This window comes from Eretmochelys imbricata, chromosome 17 (assembly GCF_965152235.1).
Source record: "Eretmochelys imbricata isolate rEreImb1 chromosome 17, rEreImb1.hap1, whole genome shotgun sequence".
Classification (NCBI taxonomy): Eukaryota; Metazoa; Chordata; order Testudines; family Cheloniidae; genus Eretmochelys; species Eretmochelys imbricata.
The window spans coordinates 14,717,701-14,739,638 of NC_135588.1; the positions used below are offsets into that span (position 1 = coordinate 14,717,701).

Below are 21,938 nucleotides of genomic sequence, written 5' to 3' on the forward strand. Positions count from 1 at the left end.
TGGCTGGGACGATTTACTTCGGGATTGGTCCTGCTTTGAGCAGGGGGTTGGACTAGATGACCTCCTGAGGTCCCTTCCAACCCTGATATTCTATGATTCTATGACCCAGGAGCAATTCAGGCTCCAGTCCAGGATATGTGATCCACAGAGGACGTAAGATTGTTACAGATGCCAGCTAGAGGACAGGTCATTTAGCTCAAGGAACAGAGGCTTTAATTCTTAAGAGCTCTGATTTCGCACCCCCACTGATGGTCAAGCATAAAGCACAGCTAACCCCACTTTAAAACCCAACTCCTGTTTTTCCACAAGGAAAGGATCCCAGATTGCAGGGTTCTTTTAGGTTGGGTTCACAATTATTTATTTGTATTACTCTTGAGGCCTCCATGTTCTAGGCACTACACAACTACAGGACAGTTCCTTTCCCGAAGAGCTTAAACAGACAGAGTGGGAGAAGAGAGAAAGGCACAGATGTGTAAAGTGACTTGCTCAAGGTCACATGCAGCAGTTCAGTGGCAGAGCTGGGAACAGAACCCAGGTCTCCCAAGTCCCCAGTCAACACCCACTAGACCACGCTGCCTTTCACAATGCAATTATGCTTGCAGCCAGTGAAGCATCGTAACAAAAAATCACTGCCTTGTTGCAATACCATGTCACAACACTGTCTCCCTAATCTGAATACATGGAAATGAGAGTCTGGCTTTGAAGGCTAAAACAAAACCAGTTCAAGTAGGTTAAGTTTCCCACTGTATTCACACAGGCATTTTATAGTATGCATCAAAGCTGGCTGAACACTGCTTTAGGTAGCCTAGGATAAGGTTTCACAGTACCAGGACTGAAGAGCCACATAGCCCTTTGGAAGCATGGAAACTCCGTCAACTCTTCTGAAAGTGGAATTCAATCAGGGCTTTACACTTTGCAGGTCAGGTTGTGAATCCCTTTCTCACTCTGAATTCAAAGGGGCTACCCCCCCATAACTGTTCAATGTTTGTAAAGGTCTCACAATCTGGGCCTAAAAACGTAAATAAGTGATTTGAAGGTTAATAACCTTTATATATTAAAAGAGGGGTCCTCCCCCACACAACTGTCTGATGTTGCTGCAGTCAGGCCTGCACAAGCAGGAGAAAATGCCATCTTGCAATAACTTGCTGAATAGTACTACCTAAATAAACAATGCTCTTCTACCAGTGTATGCTCCACCCGCATGCAAATTGTGTCCATAGAAAGAGTCGGTGGTATCAAGCCTGTCTCACATTGCACTGGGGCAAACAGGCCTGAATTAGGCCACCAAGCAACTGGGCATTTGGGCAAATGGCTGAAGATTTTGCAGCTGGATATAAAGACAGACACTGGACTAGATTTCCAGGGTATGTAAATGATACAGAAGTTAGGGTTGGTTGCAGGCCACTTCCATAATTATTAGGGAAAGAAAGAGTACTGCCATTTGGTTTGCTTATTAAGGAATGCGACTTTTAGGGACATCTCTTTCTTCCAGAATTTAGGCAGGAGTTCCGAACTCATAGACAGGCTGTTACCTGACTTAAAATATCCATATTCTGAAAAGCTCCAGGCTTACTGTAACTGGTACATATTGTGGGCAACAAGATGTGCAGAGATTCCTGTTTCATAAAACAGAACTTCATGGTCTCAGGCAGCTAAATATGGAAACTGAATAGGGCATGTTCTGAATGTCTATATGTATTGCAGGTTGAGGAGCTGTTTAACGTGAAATCCCATATCTCATAGATCATGGAAGCTGCTTCAGCATGTTTATGTAATTGGAGATGGTCTGCTGGCTTTAGCATGTGTGTTAAGAATGTGTCTGGTGTCTGTCTTGATGTTCTTATGTTTTCTCCAGCTCCATAGAGCTTTAAGTGAGTTTTAGGCTTCACTCAAGGAAACCAATTGTTTGTGATTTCTTTTTGTATCCATGCTGCTCAGGTCTTAATGGATAATAATGTGATTTAAGGCCTGTGAATGTTTGTATTTTGCCCAAGATGGGTCTAATCAGACTATAAGAGAAGATAAGCCGTTTTCTGACGGAGAGATCAGATTTGCAGCACAGTTAATCTATATACTTGAACAAAAAGTGACCATATCCATATTTGCTCATTTATCTTGTTTATTATTTATCCATTTCCATCTGCCTCTTGTAGCCGGCACGGGGGGGTAGAATAAAGGGACGCTTAAATCAAGTCACTTGCAGATATTAAGCCTACACTATACAGTTTGGCAAGTTTATGAGGCTCGATTTTCCACTCTTATACTGCTGTAAATCAGAAGTAATTCTATTTCAGTCAGTGGACCTGATTTTCCTATCACTTACACCAATTACTCCTGATTTACACTAGAGTAAGAAAACCAAATCGGGGGTCAAATTCCAAAAGTGACTTGGGACCCTTAAGAACCTAAATCCCATCAACCTGAAATGAGACTTAAGTGCCCAAGTCAGTTTTCAAAATGGGACTTAGGCTTCTATTGTGCTTAGGCACTTTTGAAAATTGTAATCCTAGCTACTTTTCACTGGAGTAAACATTGGTATGAGATGAAAGCCAGGTCCCTTTTATCTGCAGTGTTTGATTTATCTAAGTATACTCTTCCTTTCACATTATGTATTTTAACTGGATTGTAGAAGATGTATTTTTATAGGTTTCGTACATGTAACAATATATACACTTGTGCCCACTGCATTATTTATAAACAGGCGTTTCTTAGAGACTTCTCTGGATTCATATTCATCTGTGGAAAAGAAACCATCAGGAATGTAACTGAATGTTTAACCAAAAACACAAAAGCTGCAAATAGCTGGGCACAACCATTCAGAAGCATTGTGGTGTAATGTATTTATAGAAGGGGCCATCTCTCATTTCAGCCTGATTATGATTAGTCATTTCCCATGTGGGTGCTTGACCACAAAACAACAACATTTTTACTTCCCATCCCAAGACTTAAAACACACATTAAAGAATTTTTAGTAGTGTATGGAGGGGTATAGATGGAGGTGAAACAGTTAAACAAACCTAAGGAGGTGTTCTAATAAAATCACTTCTAAGCAGTTAATATCAAGAGAATCATGTTACAAGTCAAATATTTTTTCTTCAAGTGCTAATCCAATCCAAACAAGAGTTAGTGATAAATTAAACAAACACCGCACTTATTGGCATAAAATAAAAAGATGAATTGTTAATTTTAAACACGTGTATCAACAAGAGCAGCCGTCCTAAAAGGTTCTGTTGTCCAAGGAAAAGAAGTAAAGATGGGTTCACAAATTTAAATGTAATAAAGTTTTTCCAAGGAATGTGTACTGTACTATAAGACTACAGGAAGGTTTTAGTAGGAAACCAGAAACTTTCCTACATTCAAATGCTTTTAAGAAAAATTCATTGAACCTTCACTTGTAATTCAACTTGCTGTCAAAGGTCATGAGCTAAAATATACAGTTTACACTAAAAGCAAGGGCAGAATAAGTAATTGAATAACATCAGGAAATGGCAGAATACTGCCATTTTCCTAATGGATATAGTACAAGATTTACTCTTTCCAAATTCAATTTTAGGAGCTACTGTACAGAGGGGTTTATTTTTCTCCAGCCAGAATTTTGAACGTAAGAGATTAAAAAAACCCTCATACATTCAAAAGCACAATAAATATTGCAGCACAATTATTTTCTAAAGCAGACAAAAATGATTATTTCCTTGCAATGAGAAAATTCCCAGCAATAGCGTCTTAAACAGAACTGGAAATGCAAGTTGGCTGTTTAATATACACAGGTCGAAAATAATTCCATTACATCAGATCTCTCTGAATTATTCATGTGAAACAGATTTTCATGATTTAAATTCAAAAGATTTAAAATTATACACCTCAAATTGCTATGGATAGGTATGGCCTCTTTCTCCCAACGAGGTCTTGCAATCTCATTGTTTTATTCTCCAAGAAATGCTTTATGAGTGCTCTAAAACAGCATGCAAGATGCAATTCCATTTATTGCTTTTGAAAATTATGCATCCACTGGTACCTACTGCAGGCCAATAATACCACACAGTAATAATTACACCAAAGTGTATTGTTATTATAAAGTAGAAAGTTTGAGGAGGTCATTTTCAATATTTACTATGCAGTACAGTACAGGTTCATTTAAAACATTGCCAGCATAAGTCTTAATGTAGAAAATATCTTTTCATCAACAAAACATTGTGATTATTATCGGGAAACACTAGACTAAATTTTACTGCAAATCTAGCAACAATAGCATTTTATAATTAGATAGCCCCTTTCATCCATATATGTTAATTTGTAAGTATACCGTATCTACAAATAAGGTAGCATTATGCCAGTGTCTTACATCAGCTTTCCAATTAATCACATGCCACTCAACAGCATTTATTTTTCATAGGTATTATACAGTCCGTTCCAATGGCTAAGCTGCTTTGCCTTGTACAATATTTCTATTAATACACCACCACCCTGTAGAACCTTCCATCTGAGGTTCCAAACGCTTTACAAATTAATTTACTAAGCCCTCTCTGCACCTGATTGGCAGATGAGTGCTTTCTTATTAACCCCAATTTAAAAGTTGACGTGCAGAGGGGCTAGATGTCTTTCACACAGTCACAGCACACATTAGTATGTGGCAGAGCCAGAACAGACTGCAGGTGTCTTAACTTCCAGTTTCTGTGCTATTGCCACTACACTACGTTGTCACCCTTGGGGGAGGCATGTCGAACTGGCTTCCAACTTGCTGTCTTACTTGGCCCTGAATACATTGCAGGGAAATTCTTAGATGACAATACATTCTTCAGTTTATAGGTTACCTCCAGGAACATTTTGTGTAACACTCTGTAGTCAATTTTAACTTCACTGAATAATCAGAATTACAACAGAAAATAATTTGGCCCTCTGAACAGAAATCAGCCCAGTCTAAAATCCCAGACCTGAACACACCTGATATTAAGTATAGTTGAAAGTGATGTACGGGTATGGGTTATGTGGGATGAAACAAAGCCTTGGTTCTTAATACCTTCTACCTTGAAGAAGTTTGGACTGCATGCCTAAATGTTGAGGCACTGGAGCATTCATAATTACAAGGACCATTCTCTTTTTGATAGAGGCATATAGCTTCTGTTTAGTATCAATGGGAGCTGACACAATTAACATGGGATTTAAAAAAAATTGATGCAAAAATAAAATATTATACAGATTAAAAAATTTTCCCAATGAGAAAATATTCTACTATGAAACCTAAATTTAAGTATCCAGTATAAAAAGAATCCTGTCATGGTCTCTTTCAAAAACAAAGCCCAGAGCACCTGCTGTTTTATTATTTATTTTCTTAAACATCGGAGCTATTTTCCTTCACCTACCAAACCCTATTGAACAAGTTCTATAATTAACATCAAAGCAGTCTGAAAGCTGCTTGACGTGTTAAAAGCCTGTAAACAAGTAAGAAGCAATAAGGTGGTTTACAAGAGTAGAACATGTATTGGGAGAAGGGGGATAACTATAAAACACTCAACATTATAATAGAATTCCCATTTTTTTAGAACTGTATACTTTTGTCACTTCATTTTTAAAATTTGCAATATGGGACTCATTTGGTCTGTAACACCAGAATAAACCAATTTGAATTTGATTTAACTTATTATTTTTCAAAACCTTCCCTGAATTAAAGGGATGCTTTGTGGCAAGATTAAAAAGATATCCTGGATTTGTTGTCTGTCGTTTAAATGTTTGCATTTTCAGATTATTGGCAAATTACTGTCAAGAAAGGCAAGGCAACTGTAGAGAAGCTAAATTAATTCTTTGTATCAGTCTTCACTGCAGAGGATGAGGGAAATTTCCACAGCCGAGCCATTCCTTTTAGGTGACAAATCTGAGGAGCTGTCTCAGATTGAGGTGTCAAGATGGTATTCATCCAAGAGTTCTAAAAGGAACTCAACTATGAAATTGCAGAACTACTAACTGTGGTATGTAACCTCTTGCTTAAATCAGACTTTGTACCAGATGACTGGAAGATAGCTAACGTAATGCTGATTTTTTTTAAAAAAAGGCTCCTGAGGCCTTCTTGGCAATTACAGGCTGGTAAGCCTAACTTCAGTACCAGGCAGCCTGGTTGAAAGTATAGTAAAGAACAAAATTATCAGACACATAGATGAACACAATACATTGGGGAAGAGTCAACACAGCTTTTGTAAAGGGAAATCATGCTTCACCAATCTACTACAGGTTCCTTAAGGGACTCAAACAAACATGTGGACAAGGGTGAGCTGGTGGATACAGTGTACTTGGACTTTCAGAAAGCCTTTGAAAAGGACCTCACCAAAGCTCTTAAGCAAAGTCAGCAGTTATGGTAAGAGGGAAGGTGTCTCATGGATCAATAACTGCTTTAAAGATAGGAAACAAGGACAGGAATGAATAATCAGTTTTGAGAGTGGAGAGAGGTAAATAGTGAGGTCCGCCAGGATCTGCCGTGGGACCAATGCTATTCGACTTATTCATAAGTGATCTGGAAAAGGGGGTAAAACAATGAGGTGACAAAGTTCTCAGACAATACAAAATTACTCAAGATAGTTAAGTCCAAAGCTGACTATGAAGAGTTACAAAAGGATGTCACAAAATTGGGTGACTGGGCAACCAAATGCCAGATAAAATTCAGTGTTGATAAATACAAAGTCATGCATTCTGGAAAACATAATCCCAACTACCCATACAAAATGATGGGAGTCTAAATTAGTTGTTACCACTCAAGATATCTTGGATTCAATAGATCTCTGAAAACATCTGCTGAACATGCAGCAGCAATCAAAAAAGCTAAAATACGTTAGGAACCATTAGGAAAGGGATAAGTAATAAGACAGAAAATATCGTAACGACACTATATAAATCCATGGTAAACCTAAACCCTGAATACTACTTGCAATTCTGGTCGCCCCATATTGAAAGAAGATATTAGAATTGGAAAAAGAACAGAGAAGGGCAACAAAAAAGATCAGACGTATGGAAAGGTTCCCATATGAGGAGAGATGAGAAAAAAGTCTGGGACTGTTCATCTTGGAAGAGACACTGCTCAGGGGGGATATGATAGACGTCTATATAATTACGAATCATGTGGAGAATGTGAATAAGGAAGTGTTATGTGAAGGGATAAACACCACAAGAACCAGGGGTCAACATGAAATTAACAGACAACAGATTTAAAAACAAACAAAAGGAAGTACTTCTTCACACAATGCATGGTCAACCTGTGGAACTCATTGCCAAGGGATGTTGGGAAGGCCAAAAGTATAACTGGGTTCAAAAAAATAAGACAAGTTCCTGGAGGATAGGTCCATCAATAGCTATGAGCCCAGAGGGTCCAAGACCCGCCACCCATGCCCTGGATGTCCCTCAGCCACTGACTGCCAGAAGCTGGAACTGGACGACAAGGGACGGATCACTGGATAATTGCCCTATTCTATTTATTCCCTCCGAGGCATCCGACACTTGCCACTGTTGGAAGACAGGATACTGGGCTAGATGGACCATTGGTCTGACCCAGTATGGCCATTCGCATGTTCTTAAATTCACTTGCTTTACTGGACATTTTACTTAGTTAAATGGGTACTGTCCACTTGATATCTAGTCTCTTTATATAAACTGCTAAAACTACTGACATCCTAGGTTATTGTTTTTGCTTTAAAAATTGCATTTTTCTATTTACTTTTTTTATTCTCTTCTCCTGATGTGAGCAAGACCCACACAGAGAACAGGAGAAATTAATGAAGGCCCCAATCCTCCAAAGTCTTAAGCAAGTGAGTAATTTTCCACATGTAATTCTACTGACAACAGCCATAATTCAGGAAAGGATCCCTATTCAGGAAAGCACAGGAGAAGAAACATTAATTTCAGGTGTAAGTGCTTTCCTGAATAGGGATGGGCTTAAGGAGTGCTTTTATGCTTTCATGAATCAGGCCCTGTGTGTGTATTACCACCCATCGTCTTAAATCTTCGCAGAATATGGGTAACTGTGAAATTAACTAATGTGCAGAAGTGCTGACACTACCAAGTAAATAAACAATGGGGAAAAAACATTTCTCTCTCAGCTTGTCCAGCTACCAGAGGTGCTGGAACAATTTTTATAGCATGGGTGAGAACCAAACTGTAAACCCTGGATAGGACGGAAACCACCCTCAAGCCAGACGGTGCGGCAGCACCAACGCCAGAATCTTCAATGGCACTTTTAACAGTACTAGGCAAACTTTCAGGCAAAAGTGATGTTTGTCAGTTGTGAGTATACCTTTTAATACTCGATTAAAATACTAAACTTCCATTCATTCTATCACAGGGCTGTTATGCAGTGTTAAGAAAAATTACCATTAAAAATGGAGTAATGTAGCTCTCCATTTTTCTTCCAGTGTCATTCACTATCCGTTCTAGGGAGACACTAATTTTCACTCACATGAACTCCCAAGGGCCTTAATTTTTTAACAGAGAAAATTGCTCTGGAGGAAAGATCATGTGGGTTAGGCCAAAATACGAAGACTAGGTTGTTGGATTACTGCTGCATGCTTCTATGTAGTAGTCGTCAGAGGGGCTCCACTGGGTCACAATGTCCCTAGGGAGTGGTAAGGACTGTAATGGGTGCAGGTATAAAAATTAGCCGTGGGTAAGCATCTGTTAAGTTTTGCCCATTTTTCACTCAAATATTGGCCCCTTTTCCAGTGAAAAGAAGCCCACTCCTCTATGAAAATGGGATGGAGGGAGTGGAGGCATCTACGTTCAAAGCTGGAAATTTAGAATTTCTTTTTGTATTTAAACCCTGCAGGAATTCATTCATCATTTTGTTAAATTCTAAAGAAAAAGGGAAACTTGAGGGGCGTGAAGTTGTCCGAATTGAAGAAAAGTCTCCTTTGCAATTCTGGGGAAATTGTCAGCAGAGCTTTAGAACAGGGTGCATTGCTCACTATTTCTGCCAGGTCCTAAAAATCAGAATGTTTTAAGAAAGAGGAAATAATCGTTCTGATGCTTTTTTTGGGGGCGGGGCGCATTTTCCTTAGAGAATGAAGATAAGAGCCTTGCTTGTAATGGGTCAAGAAGACTGGAGATACATCAGTTATTTCCTCAACAATGGGATGACATTTTTCATAAGGGCAGTATGTCCAAGCCTTGAAATAAAGACAGAATTCTAAAACTGGCAAAAACTGTCACTTCCATGTTCACAATCAGAATACAGTTAAATGCAGTAACCACTCAGCCAGAGTGATGACATCACAAAGCATTGCTAGCTGTGAAAGCAATAAAGAAAGCGTAATGCTAGACTGAGGTAACGGGCATTCATATACCCATTTACTCTTGATTCTAATGAAGCTAAACTAGAAAGCAGCTGTTAATACCAATGTACTGGAAGGGATAAGCCTCTGAAACGTATAGTTTAGGCCTCTGTTCATCTGTGGGGTTGTTTTCTGAGGAAGCCAGACCCATAATTCTGGGGGACGTGGATGAGGAGGCTTTGATGTTCAGTGTCAGGAATATGAAAATGGTTCTGTGATGTTTGGGTTACATTCTATCTTAACTCATGTACTATTTGGTATCTTACCCTCCATTTACTCATACCAACAAGAACGCCCTGAAAAGAAACCAGAACTATATTTTTTCTCCTATTAGAGAAGAGCTTAGGTAGACAGTATATGCTCAAAAAAATTATAATTTCAGTTCCCTGGTTTTGTAGATGCCAACACTCAAGATATACCATTGCATTTTATGTCAATGTTGAAATATGGTGTTCTCATTAATGTTCCTCTTTTCAGATATTCAGGGTTCCTATTCTACGCATTTGTTTGCAACAAACATTGAAATAAAATGGTCTCCCTGTTGAAAAGCATCATGTTTGACTACCTCAGAAGGTGTAGTATGAGAATATTGCATTTTAAAAAAACTTGATGCCACTAGGTGGAAGGTTTTTTTTTTAACTAAAACAAATGATATTAAATTTAATTTGTAATGGGAAACAAGCTTCTGAATAGTTGTAATGAAGTAATTTCAACTCCAATCCTCAGCTGAGTAAAGTTTCATTTTGTGGACCCAGGAAAAATTTAGCAGGCTGAACTACGAGACTGCCAGTTGATACCTAGGGAAATCTGCGGGTCATGGGTTGTGACTTTCCTTAAATCAAAATAAAAACCTCTTTTATGAAAGCATGACGACGATATTATCATCCTTCCTAAACTTCGGATTCAACAATTCTTTAGGAAAGAAGCCAGAGGCTAGTTCATCTCCAAGCACCTCAATAAGGATTAATTTTTGCTTTGTTCCTTATTGGTAGTATTCTTAGGCGCTTTAAAGACACCAAATCAATAGCACTGGCCATATGAAATATAGTTAATCTCCCATTGCGATACATTTAATCATATCTGCTTGCAATTCAGTTTCAGCACCAAGAGTTTAGAAAAAGGGTGGTCAACTAGGGCATGACAGCTCCTCCCTGGTCAATACACAATTAAGACAATCTTACAAACAATTCGCTGGGAAGCCCATTGTCCATTTCCCCTGATAGTGTTCTACAGATAATCCATCAGACTCTGCAAGGTACTGGCCACCCTAAACGCCTATTGAAGTCAATGGAAGTTTAAGGGCATTTTCGTAATGCATAATGCATTAATATAATGGTCAAAAGAGCTTAAGGCCAGATTTTCAAGTGCTCAGTGTCCGCATCTGGGGCCAGATTTCTAAAGAAGCCCCACACCCATTATGGCTACAATTTCAAATGAGCTCGACAACTGGTGCACCCATTTTGATGCTTAAATGGGAATTGAGAGCTCTTAAAAACTTGGCTCCATTTCTGGGTGTTGAGTGCTTCTGAAAATTCCAGCCATATCACATTATATATTCAAAACACCTTATAGGGATTATCTAACCCTCATGACATTTCTGCAAGATACCTTGGGTAAGAATTATCTCCATTTTATAGAAGTGGACACTGGGACAGAAATATGAAGAGACCTCCCCCAAGCCACATTGAGTCAGTGGAAGAATCAGGTACACAACTCAGAGGCCTTATATCTGCCAACATAGGTCTTCTTCAAAACCATACTGCTTTCCAAGCAGCAACAATATTATGGTCAATTAAAAAAGGACAGATGAACCTCCTTCTATTGTTACGAATTACACCTGATACGACACGCACACAACTGCTGTGAATTATACTTGGTAGGACACGCACACAAATGCTACGAATTACAGCTGGTAGGACACGCACACAAATGCTACGAATTATACCTGATAGGTCACGCACAGTTTGAATCTATGCTGAGGCACGTAAACAAAGTCCACAACTGTAGAGTTCCCAAAAAACACCAAGTTTATTACGCTCGAGCGTGGTGCCCCCTGCTAGCCAGGAGCAGACCCCGAATACAGATTATACAAAGGTTATATACTTTTTAGCAAATCATGTTGCCCTCGTGCATCGGAAACTTTAGCCAATAAACAAACCCTTTTCTTATCTACCACCTATCCCTGCTTGGTGCATTCCTCATGCTAAACTAGTATGTTAATTACACAGCATGGTCCTAAAGCCATGCATTAGTAACTTTTATTATCAGGATGGGAGGCCTCACATCAAAGGCCAGGAGATAGGGAGTTTAGGGACTGACAAAAAACAGATACCGGGAGTCAAGGCAGCCTGGAAACAAGGAGGAGGATTTTCACAGGAATGCAGTATCTAAGGAACACTCCTCCTGGTGCATGATGTGCTTGCTTTTAGACAATGGTGGGCCCCAAACCAAAATGGAGTCACATGTGCTAACTTTTCCTTAACACTATAGCACTGGGACAGGGAGACTTCATTTCTTTCAAGTCCTTAGTAAACACGCTCCCTGAGAATACGAAAAATGGGTTCATATCACAAAGTTCAGATCTAGCTGTGAGTTTTTGACACACTAACTTTTTGTCCCATTTCTAGATATGGCCCACCATGCTACAGGGCCTATGATCTGAAGCACACTACAAATGAAACTGTATCAAGAGACCTAGTTCCACCATCATCCAAGCCTTTAAGCACACTTGCGGGGGCATGTGAAATTATTCATCTACACTATGAAAGAGACCCATCTTGTTCACCAGGGTGGGAGACAACCATGTCATAAGCAGGTTCTTAACCACAGTTAATCATCATCTAGATGGGGCCCTATCCTGAACTTTTTACAATATACAGTTGCCTAAATTGGAGCCTGCAGATTGATCTAGACAATTCACATGGACTTTCAATGGAAGCTGAGAGTCTGATTCCTAATGCACTTCTCTAGAGATTGGTAGCAAAATATTTACTAGCTTGATGGTGTGGCTCCAATGGGCAGACATTTTCTAGTTTGCTTATGGTCCAAGAGCCAGTACTGAGCTATAGCTCCCTGTCTTTTAAACACATGTATGCTCATTAACTGGTAAAGGCAGTGTGTGGGGGTAGAGGGGAATGTGTCCATTTCTTCCCAGTTTCATTAGTGCTGAGGGAAATGTTTATCACAGAGCAGCCATTTTGAGTCGATGGCACTTCCCAGTATTTGTTTTATCCGATTTAGCAGCAATAGCCTTAGTAATCAATTTGGCTCACAATTACTATTTCAAAAGCAGCCTCATATGCAAATGAAGGGGGGCGGGAAAGCACTTTACATAGCTATATGTATATATAACAAAAGCACTTTACATAGCATATATATAAAAACAGTAACATTGCCAGATGGTATAATACTGAACAGAATTAATTTCACACATGATGTTTTCAAGGTGTTAGAACATGTCACAGCTTCTGTTAATAAAATATCTCCCTTTCCCCTCCTCCTTTTAAACTAAGAAAATGCTAAATTCCCACTAGGCCATATTTTACATTACATGTGTTTTCAATTCTGATAAGGGCAGATGATTGCTTGCAAACCTAATTACAGTCAAATGAAAGTCTCTCAGAACCATCATTAGCAATTAGGACCTGCCAGATTTGCAGTGTATCATTTAGAGAGGTATAATTCAATTGCTCATTGAAAAATTGCAGGTGAAACTGGTGATTGTAAAGGGGGAAAAGCCTGCAACACGTCACTGCAGGCAAATCTTCAATAAAGTGGCAGCTTCTATGAACAGTTGATCAATGATTGCAGGTGTTTGCTTCAGCACGCCACAAAGCACAGCTCATCACGTTGCTTGGAAAATGTTAGCTGCATCCTGTCATCTCTTGCCTGGCTTAGTGAATGGTTCTGGATTTCACAGTGTGTCGATGTGCGTGTGTTTTTAAAAAGGAAGCCAAAGGGCCTTTCCAGGAACTTTATTAAATCTGTGTGGATGTGCAAAGCAGAACAATAGGTGCATGCAGCAATTCATAATTCTTCAGTGCTTTTCACAGAATACCAAAGTCCCCTTTTATGCCCAGTGAGCTCAATTATATATTATTAGGCCCCAGCAGTTGTTTGGATGCCTTCACGACATACTGGAAATGGGGACTGTGGGTTAAGCGCACTGAAATTTCTGTGACCTCTGCTCAGAAGCAAACCATTCACCATCACAAAACCTGCTTGTACTTCAGCACAGTTGGTCACAAATGGTAATTTCCAAGAGGGAAGTTAGAATGGAGAAGAAATAATAGTGGAGTTTACACACGCACATACACAGAGCGTGTGTGTGTGTGTAAAATAAAAGACGATCCCTTTCAAAGAAATAGTGATCAGCAGAGCAATAAAAGCCAAACCAACTACTCAACAACACTGCAATGACACAATGACGAGGGACGGGGTAATGCTGAATACAGCAAGGTTTCCAGCCTGCTCAAATAAGGCATCTCACACGAAGAGGCTCTCCTTTTAAGACCCCTTCCACACCCATGCTACTGCACAACTTGTACTGACAAATGGGCCATTCTTTTCAGTATTTGCCCCCATATAGATTCTTCTACACCCCTACCCCACAACTGCACCCTTCACCTACTGCCTAGTCCTCCTCCCATTCAGAAATTCTTCCTCCTTAATCCCAACTATCTGCAAAGGACACCTTAAATCTTAAAATAGATTTAACCTTCTATTATCTCCCTCTCCCATTATGTTATTACGTCCAATTGATGTGCGTGCACAGCTCACTGTTACCTGTATGTTGTCTACTCCTTACCCTGTAAAGTGGGTTTTAACTGCTGTAATCTAAATTTTCCACAATGAAAAAGTTGATTTTCCAAATGGTTAAGAAAAACTACATGCGAATGAAGCCTCCCAGCCTCACAAGAGTTGAAGCATATATATAAAAAGCATGTGATGAAGTGTTTTAGAGATGGTGTTAATAAGGTGAACTGAGAAACAAAACCAAGTAAACAGTGCCCTGTCGTGAAGTACAAAGCCAACAGGTACTGTATGCAGCTTCATTATAATAGTGCTCCCTTTATAACCTTGTTGCATGTGACATTCATTTTATTTTAACTTGTGATCACAACACAAAATATATGCCTTATAGGTTGCAACATCTGCTTTTTTAATTTAATAAAAATAGCTGTGCTCAGATTGATTAAATAAAACTACTACTTTCTTCTAAAAAGTAAAATATGCCAATTTGTATTAGGAGATTAAAGTACTATTGAATCATATTTCCTATGGGCCAAACACTGCCCATAGTTACAAAGTTGGCTTGGAAGGCTTTTATGAGTAAATGTTAGTAAACATCAATTTCACTGTATACACACAAACCAATGAAAAGACTTTCCAGTGATGACCGACTTTTACAGATAGGCAAAGAAAGAAAAATGCTACTTGAAAATTTATTAAGAGTTGGATTTAAGGATATTTACTTTGTGAATGTTGACGTAACGTTGACAATTTGTGCTTTAAGGTTATAAAACTTCAATTTTTGAATTTCAGCATCTACTGTCATTAAGTAATTATTGTCCGACTCCCTCAGTTTCATCCATCCATAATTTCCTTCAACTGTGAAAATTTCGAACTGATAAAAATGAAAAATGTTATTATATGCTGAAATTATTTAAAAAAAAAAAAAAGAAAATTTCGGCCAAGCCCCGTTACAAGCAGTATTACTCTCACAGCGCTCAGGGCCTGATTGTGTTGCCACTGAAGTCAAAGGCAAAACTCCCATTCATTTTACGAGTGCAAAATTAGACCCTCGCTAGGGCAGAGTCTGGCCTTCCGTATATATCTTGTATTGCAAAAACATCTATTTCCTCACCTACAGTATACTCCAAGGTGCTTCTCCTCTGATCTGCTGCTACTTTACAGTGGTGTAAGCCTATTGATTTCAATGGAATTACTCCTGATTTACACCAGTTAAGTGGAAGGAGAATCAGGACTTCACTGTTAAACATATGGTATATGTCTGCACACCATATATTGACATCCCCCATAATCTATACAAACGCATGGGTCTTCTTCCCCCTCCTCCCCCCCACACACACTCTTTGTGACACAGAGTCACAATTTTCAGCCAAAAACTTAAACCATTGTAGAGGGTTACATACAATACATACAGTTGCTTGTCTCAAAGCCCACCCACAATTTGATTTTCAATTAGCAGCTCTTGGAAAGGCAGTAATAAAAGCAGTTGCAAAGAGCACTCAGATGTCATTGAAAGACTGCAAACCCAAACTGTAAATAGCACATTGTAAATCGCTTGTCACCACTGTCAACTCTCGCTGGAATCACACAGCAAGTGACAATCAAACCCATCTGCTTAGCTCCCAGACCAATGCCATCACAAACCGTACAGCTATTACCAAGCTCCCCATTCTCTCTCTGTTACCTGCTATGTATAGTCTTGTTTAAGGGTGTGCAAGGAGCATTGCTAACTACAAGCACAGATTAGAATGCAGAGCATGGCAACGGTTATTTCATCTTCTGCAGCAAAGATTTGTTGAACTACTAGAGCGCGCTAGTACCTTTACATCGGTGGAAAAACAAGCTGTGATTAAATCAGCAGAACAATTAATAGCAGCATGTTCTATTGTAAAGATGAAGTTGGGGGAGAGTGCCCATAAAGATCAACCACAAAAATCACTTGCTTTTTGACTTTAGGTTCCCTGGACAAAGGGGGCACCAGTCAAGGAGGTAAAGTATGTAATTCCTGAAAATAAAAAGACTTGGTAATGTCCAACGGATAAGGAGAAGGGGGACTAAGTGATTCATATACTGCGGCAACATTTAGTGGCTTCATAGAATGGAGTTTTTGAAGCATGAGCCCCAAACGGTGATATATTTATCATCTGTAGGTGCCTACTTCAGTAGCGTTTGTCTCTCTTCCTTCTCTTTCAGTTGATTGTCCCATCCCCATTAAAGCTGCTCTTCTCATCGGTCTCTCCATTTCTCCTTTTATTCGTCTTCTGCTCCTGGCACTTCTTTTTCAGGCTGCCCATTCTTAACTGCCCGTAAGCATTTGAAACGGAAATTCAAACCAGAGCACATACCAGCGGTATTGGTAAGTGTAACAGCCCCCTGCTGCAGGTCACCCTCACGAATAGAAGCTAGGACCTTCAACTCTAATGCACAGGGCTCCACCACTGGAGCTAAAGGCGTGACAATGTTCGAGGAGTAGGAGTGTTAGACTCTTGTATTTTATGGGGAGCAACCCCTAAAACCAGCGTGCTTCGTACTGCATGCTCTCAGGACCACATGCTCTCAGGTCTCCATTACTGGAAAGAAGGCTACAGAACCTCCTACTAGAGATGATGGAGAAAGTAATAGGTAGGAAAATTATGGTCAGGAAACTAAAATTTTTTTTTAAAAAAGATGGCTTATCTATTATCTGCAATTGCCGACTCCCACTGAGTAAAAACAATGACAAGCTGACCCACACAACTATTTTTCACAAATGCAATTCTTTTGCTCACACTCTCCCTTCCACTTATTATACTAAGCACGAAAAACACTACTAGTTAAAAACCCGGGCATTTTTGAAACATGATGATAAATATTTTTATCCATTTTCTTACTTCAAAGTGTTTGCATTTAAAATCATTTGTCAAGTTAAAAAAAACAATAAAAGTAAAAACCACACAATCCAACAACAAATTTTAAGGAAATAAAGCCTAGAAGGTTGGAAAATATATTCTGAGGAGTCTTACATTTCCATATTGCCAATTCAAGTCTCCTTCAGGCATGTAATATGTGTATTTACAAAAAGCAGAGTTCAAAAGTCCTTTTCCTAGTAAAAATTTTTCACATTTTCTGGATTTTAATAAACTTGTAGGCACTATAACCTAGCTGGATAAATACCTGCATGAACACTGCAAGGTTTTCTTCCAAAAACTAATTAGCAGCCCTTATGACAGTTGACTTGAATGAAATCCATTTGATGAGAGCACTTCATCTTGTAAATCCTACATGTGAGAGTTACATTCAGCTGATAACAGATTTCACAGAAGCATGTCAGCCAGGCTGTTAACCACCACTGAAACAGTGAACAATCTCAAGGTACGCAACACTTCCCAACAGGGCTGTACTGTAGCCAGAATTTCACTCCAACATGGGAGTGCAAGTGACGACATCAAGATTGTATCATTTTGCACCCATGTAACATGCACATCTGGGACAATTCAGCATTTCTTGTTGAAATGCAAGATAAATACATTTTACTAATGACGCCCACACACACAAAATAGCCCTAACAAAGCAGATCCCCCACAGCCCTTAGATTATCTTCTCACTAGTATGCCCATATCCTTACTTCTCTGCCAATTTTAAAATCAATGGGCCCTATTTCCTCTCATTCTGATGTGACTGTAATACTATTGACTTCAGTGGTGTGAATCACTCTCATCCAAAAACCCCAGGAGACCAACTGACTGCTGGGAAAGGCCCCAGTGCTGGCTGGGGAAATTAGAATAAGGGTGTACGATTGTGAAGTGGTGCGGGAAGAGAGGATGCTTCATTAATACAGAAAACAAAACTGCATTTGGAACCTTTCCTTTGCCTAGTTTCTGTAAGTTGTTTACTACTTGCAGAAACACAAAAAAAAGAAGGAAAGATATGCAGGATTGAATGCCTCTGGGTAGGTCTTCTTAAATAAGCTTTGCCATCTTTTCGATGACCCTTCTCTCCCAGTTTAAGCGCTAAAATCACCTGGATTTGTCAGCCCCTAAACTGCTTATGAGAGTGTGTTCTTATCTGAAGAGATGTACCTCAATCACATGCATTAATTGATATTGGGTAGGATACTTTATTCCTTCTCACTCTGTCTTTTCTCAATCTTATCCCTCTGGAATTAAGATCAGATTTACCAGCTAAAAGTGAAACCATTTTCCACGACATCTGTCAGCTCAATAGCTTCCAAGTCGGTAGATATTTATCTTAAAAAAAAAAAAACAAAAACAAAAACAAAAACAAACCACCACTTCACTACAACCTCATAAATAACCTCCATCAGCAGCTAGGCTGACTCTTTCATTGCTTAAGAGCCCAGTAGAAGGTTTGCATCTGATAATATGCGATAACATGGGAATCAAATGATGTAAGAAGTCAAGTTTTATGAAGATGATGCACACTGTAGACACTTAAAATAACTAGATCCTCTTACAAGGAACAGAGTCAGAAATTAGTGTCAGAACATAGAAAATGCTTCTCTTCCTCTTCAATCCTTCAACGCACAATTTTAAGTCCCGACTGAGTTTTCAACTCTTCTTAATGAACAGCTCTGTTGTGGAAACTGCCGATTCAAATATCTACTCCAAACAACACAAGAGCTGCATCAGCTTTATTAAAGACAATTCACCAACTTTCAAAATAAAAAAAATTAAAAAATAAAAAATAAAATAGTATGCATGCCAAACAGGCATTTTAAGTTGCCCTCTGTGCTGAACACTCCTCTCTAACTACCTTAGCTCTAAACATTGTAAGTTTAAAAATACTGCAAATGATTTTTTAATCTATATTTACAACTTTGATTACTAAAAATGAATAAATAGTCAATTTACTTTTACTAACACTTTAATTACTCTTTGAGCTTCCCTCAGCTCAGACAATGAAAGTCACCTTTGCCTATAGTCATTTCCACTTTCAGGTTCTCAGTTCTGCATCATTTAGGTTACAAACACTGCAAAGAAGGGCTTAGTCGTTTACTGTTTTCATTGGAATTAAAAACCAACAGGGAAAGAATTGTATTAATCTTAGGTAAAAGCTTGTTTTTAATCACAGGTAAGTTTAGGACAAATTTGAACTTGTATTGTCTCTTAACTCTGCCATTTTCCAGTTTGACAGGCAAATTAGCATGATATTTTTATACACAATATACGAAAGCGTCCAAAGGATTAGCCTTCCATACATAACTGATAGAAATACAAAAGGATATATGAGGGAAATATATATTTCTCATCAAAAAAAGCTTTGGAAGGAAAGCTTTTTGGGTGGGGGCGTTTTACTGCCCCCCCCCCAATATCACACCTGACACTAAGGTTTTTTTCTTTTTTACATGAGGAACAGACTTTTCTACAGATTGTTGAATTCTGAGCCCAAGTTGCCAGGCTCCAGCACTGTCATCCTGGATGCTGTGCACTCATTCATTTCCTCACCTGTGAGCCACAGCTACTGCCGTAAGAATAGCACTGTAAGGTAGGTGTGAAGTTCTTGCTCAGGGGAATGGTGATTAGTAACCCAAAAGAGTACACACTAGTACCACAGACACTCTACAAATGAGCTCCTTGTACAGTAATCAGTCTTCCAGTTCCATTTGTCTTGATTAGTAGCTCCCCTTCTAACAATTACCTCACCTTGCCCTTGTTATTCAGAGGGAGTCTCATGCTTCTGTGTACAAAAGCTCAAGTGAACAGAAGCATATTCATACCACAGAGTCATCCTGATTACCGCTGGCTTCTCTGCTGCCCTGAGACGCTGCACTCCCCTGCCTTGCCAGTCTCACAGCCTGCCCAAGTGAGGCTCTGTAGCTTAAGAGAAGAACTTGCAGCCTCCTGCATTCTTGCTCCTCGCCTAGCACCTGGAGTCATTACACAGGTCTCCTTTCCTCACATTCCATCTAACCTTCCCACTCAGTGTACCTCTCCTCCTACCAGATAAGCTAGCTGTAAATGAAAAAGAAAACACCAGGTGGCCCAACAATAAGGCAACCGGAAAGTGGTTAAAAGCAGCATAAGACCCGCCCAGATCTAGCATATTCCACGTACTATACATGAAGTGAAGATATCCAACCCTTCCCCCCCAACAAATAACTTGTCTCCCACCTGTTTGAGCCCCTTCAGTAATTTCTTCCTTTTCCCAAGGTGTTGACAAAGATTGCGGTCATTTTCCCGGTCCGAGCTGTACTGGTGATGGTTAAGTCTGTGCTTTTTTGGATGGTACGACAGCCCATTGGTAAGTGCTTCCCGTTTCTTCTTGGCCAGAGGGTTCTGGTGCTTTTCCACACGTTCCTGAGGCTTCAGTGCTACGTCCTTCTGCACAAGAGGGTAAAGAGAAGGGAGGAGAGAGAGGAGAAAGAAAATACAGAATTATTGGTTGTGGTACAGGCTGGGAAATGACTTTTCATGTTAAAAAACAAGCCCATTGCATTTGTGCAGCTCTACTTCACTGAAATAGACTGGGACAGATCCACAGGCTCTCTCTGTATCCAGCACAGTTCAGAGAAGGCACCACAAAGGAAGCAGTAAACCAACTTTGTGGGTTGATGATCATCAAGCCACCAACCACTGGTCCAGGAACAACTCAGGGAAGCCTCTGGGTTGCTCTAAATTCTACCAGCTACAACGGCCTGCCCGAAAGGGCTGTTCTGCCAGGCAGGGATCACCAAGTGCATCAGCTAAATCCCCCAGCCCTGGCCACATCAGGGGCTGCATGGGGCCCCAGCACAGAAGGAACTGCACTGACTCTGTGCTGCGGAGAGAGTTTATATATGTTGCGAATCTCCAGCTGGCTGACTGAACTGACTTTGGCAAGGCTGCTCTGAATCTCCACAGAAGTGCAAAGCAGCTTTAATTTGGATCTAATGGGTTCTCTCTCAACCAAAGAACTTTAAGTGTAGAATAAAATTGTAAGGCTACTGGAATTGAGGGTTCAGATACATCAAGTGTCATTACTCATTAAAATGTTACATGACTCACTCTCAGCACACACATATATACCCATCCAACCCTGTCTCTTGGCTTGAGTTCATCAGCACCAATATTTGCAAACACAACCCATTTACCAACTGCTTGTACATTTATTAAGTCATGTGCTTATAATGCTTAAATTAACAAACACCACGTTTTTTAAAGCAGTCTCTAGACTTTCAAATTTCTTTAGGCACATTTATATTTGGGCCCAAAGCAAAACAAAGGCCTGATCCAAAGCCCATTGGAGTGAATGGGGGTCTTTGCAATTACTTCAGTGCGCTTTCAGTAAGGCCCACCTGAACCACCCACCCACACAAGTGTCTGGGGAAGTTTACATCTAGATCCAAACTTTGTAACTGGCCCCTACCGCTGCCATTTGCATGATCATCTCTTGGCTGGAGACACCCTCAGATCCTTGGTAATAATCAAATTTGGATGCAAATTTTGTGGCTCAAGCCCACCACTAATTGTTTCCCTATAAACTTTAGACTATATGAGCCTTTTATTTTTAAATAGGTTTGGAAAGATTAGTTTTTACAGTTAATGTTGAACTCACCAAACACGCACAAACCAACCAAAATATATATTTCCATCGACAATAATCTAAATTTAGAGACAAAGAAAGAAAAATTATATTTGAGAACTTTTTATTAGAGTTTAATTTTAGGATTTTGTATGTTTTGACGTGACGTTGACAATTTGTGTTTTATTGTTAAAGCTTTAACTTTTTATATCTCAATGTCTAGTCATTAAATAATTGTCTGACCCTTCTCATTATCTCAATTGGATATAATTACCCACAGCCTTGAAAATGTAAATAGATAAAAATAAATGCTTAAAAACAGATATTTGTCAAAATTAAAAAATAAAAATTGAATTCTGCCAAGTCTATTTAGACAACATA

At 39.4% G+C, this 21,938-nt stretch overlaps 1 protein-coding gene across 2 annotated transcripts in view; it reads right to left on the minus strand.

The window, feature by feature from the left end:
- Positions 1–21,938, minus strand: part of AUTS2 (activator of transcription and developmental regulator AUTS2) — a 971,187-nt gene that overhangs the window by 696,264 nt on the left and 252,985 nt on the right. For both annotated transcript variants that reach the window (XM_077836749.1, XM_077836748.1), the window contains exon 2: positions 20,168–20,377. In XM_077836749.1, the coding sequence (XP_077692875.1) occupies positions 20,168–20,377 (210 nt within the window). The remainder of the gene's footprint in view (positions 1–20,167; positions 20,378–21,938) is intronic.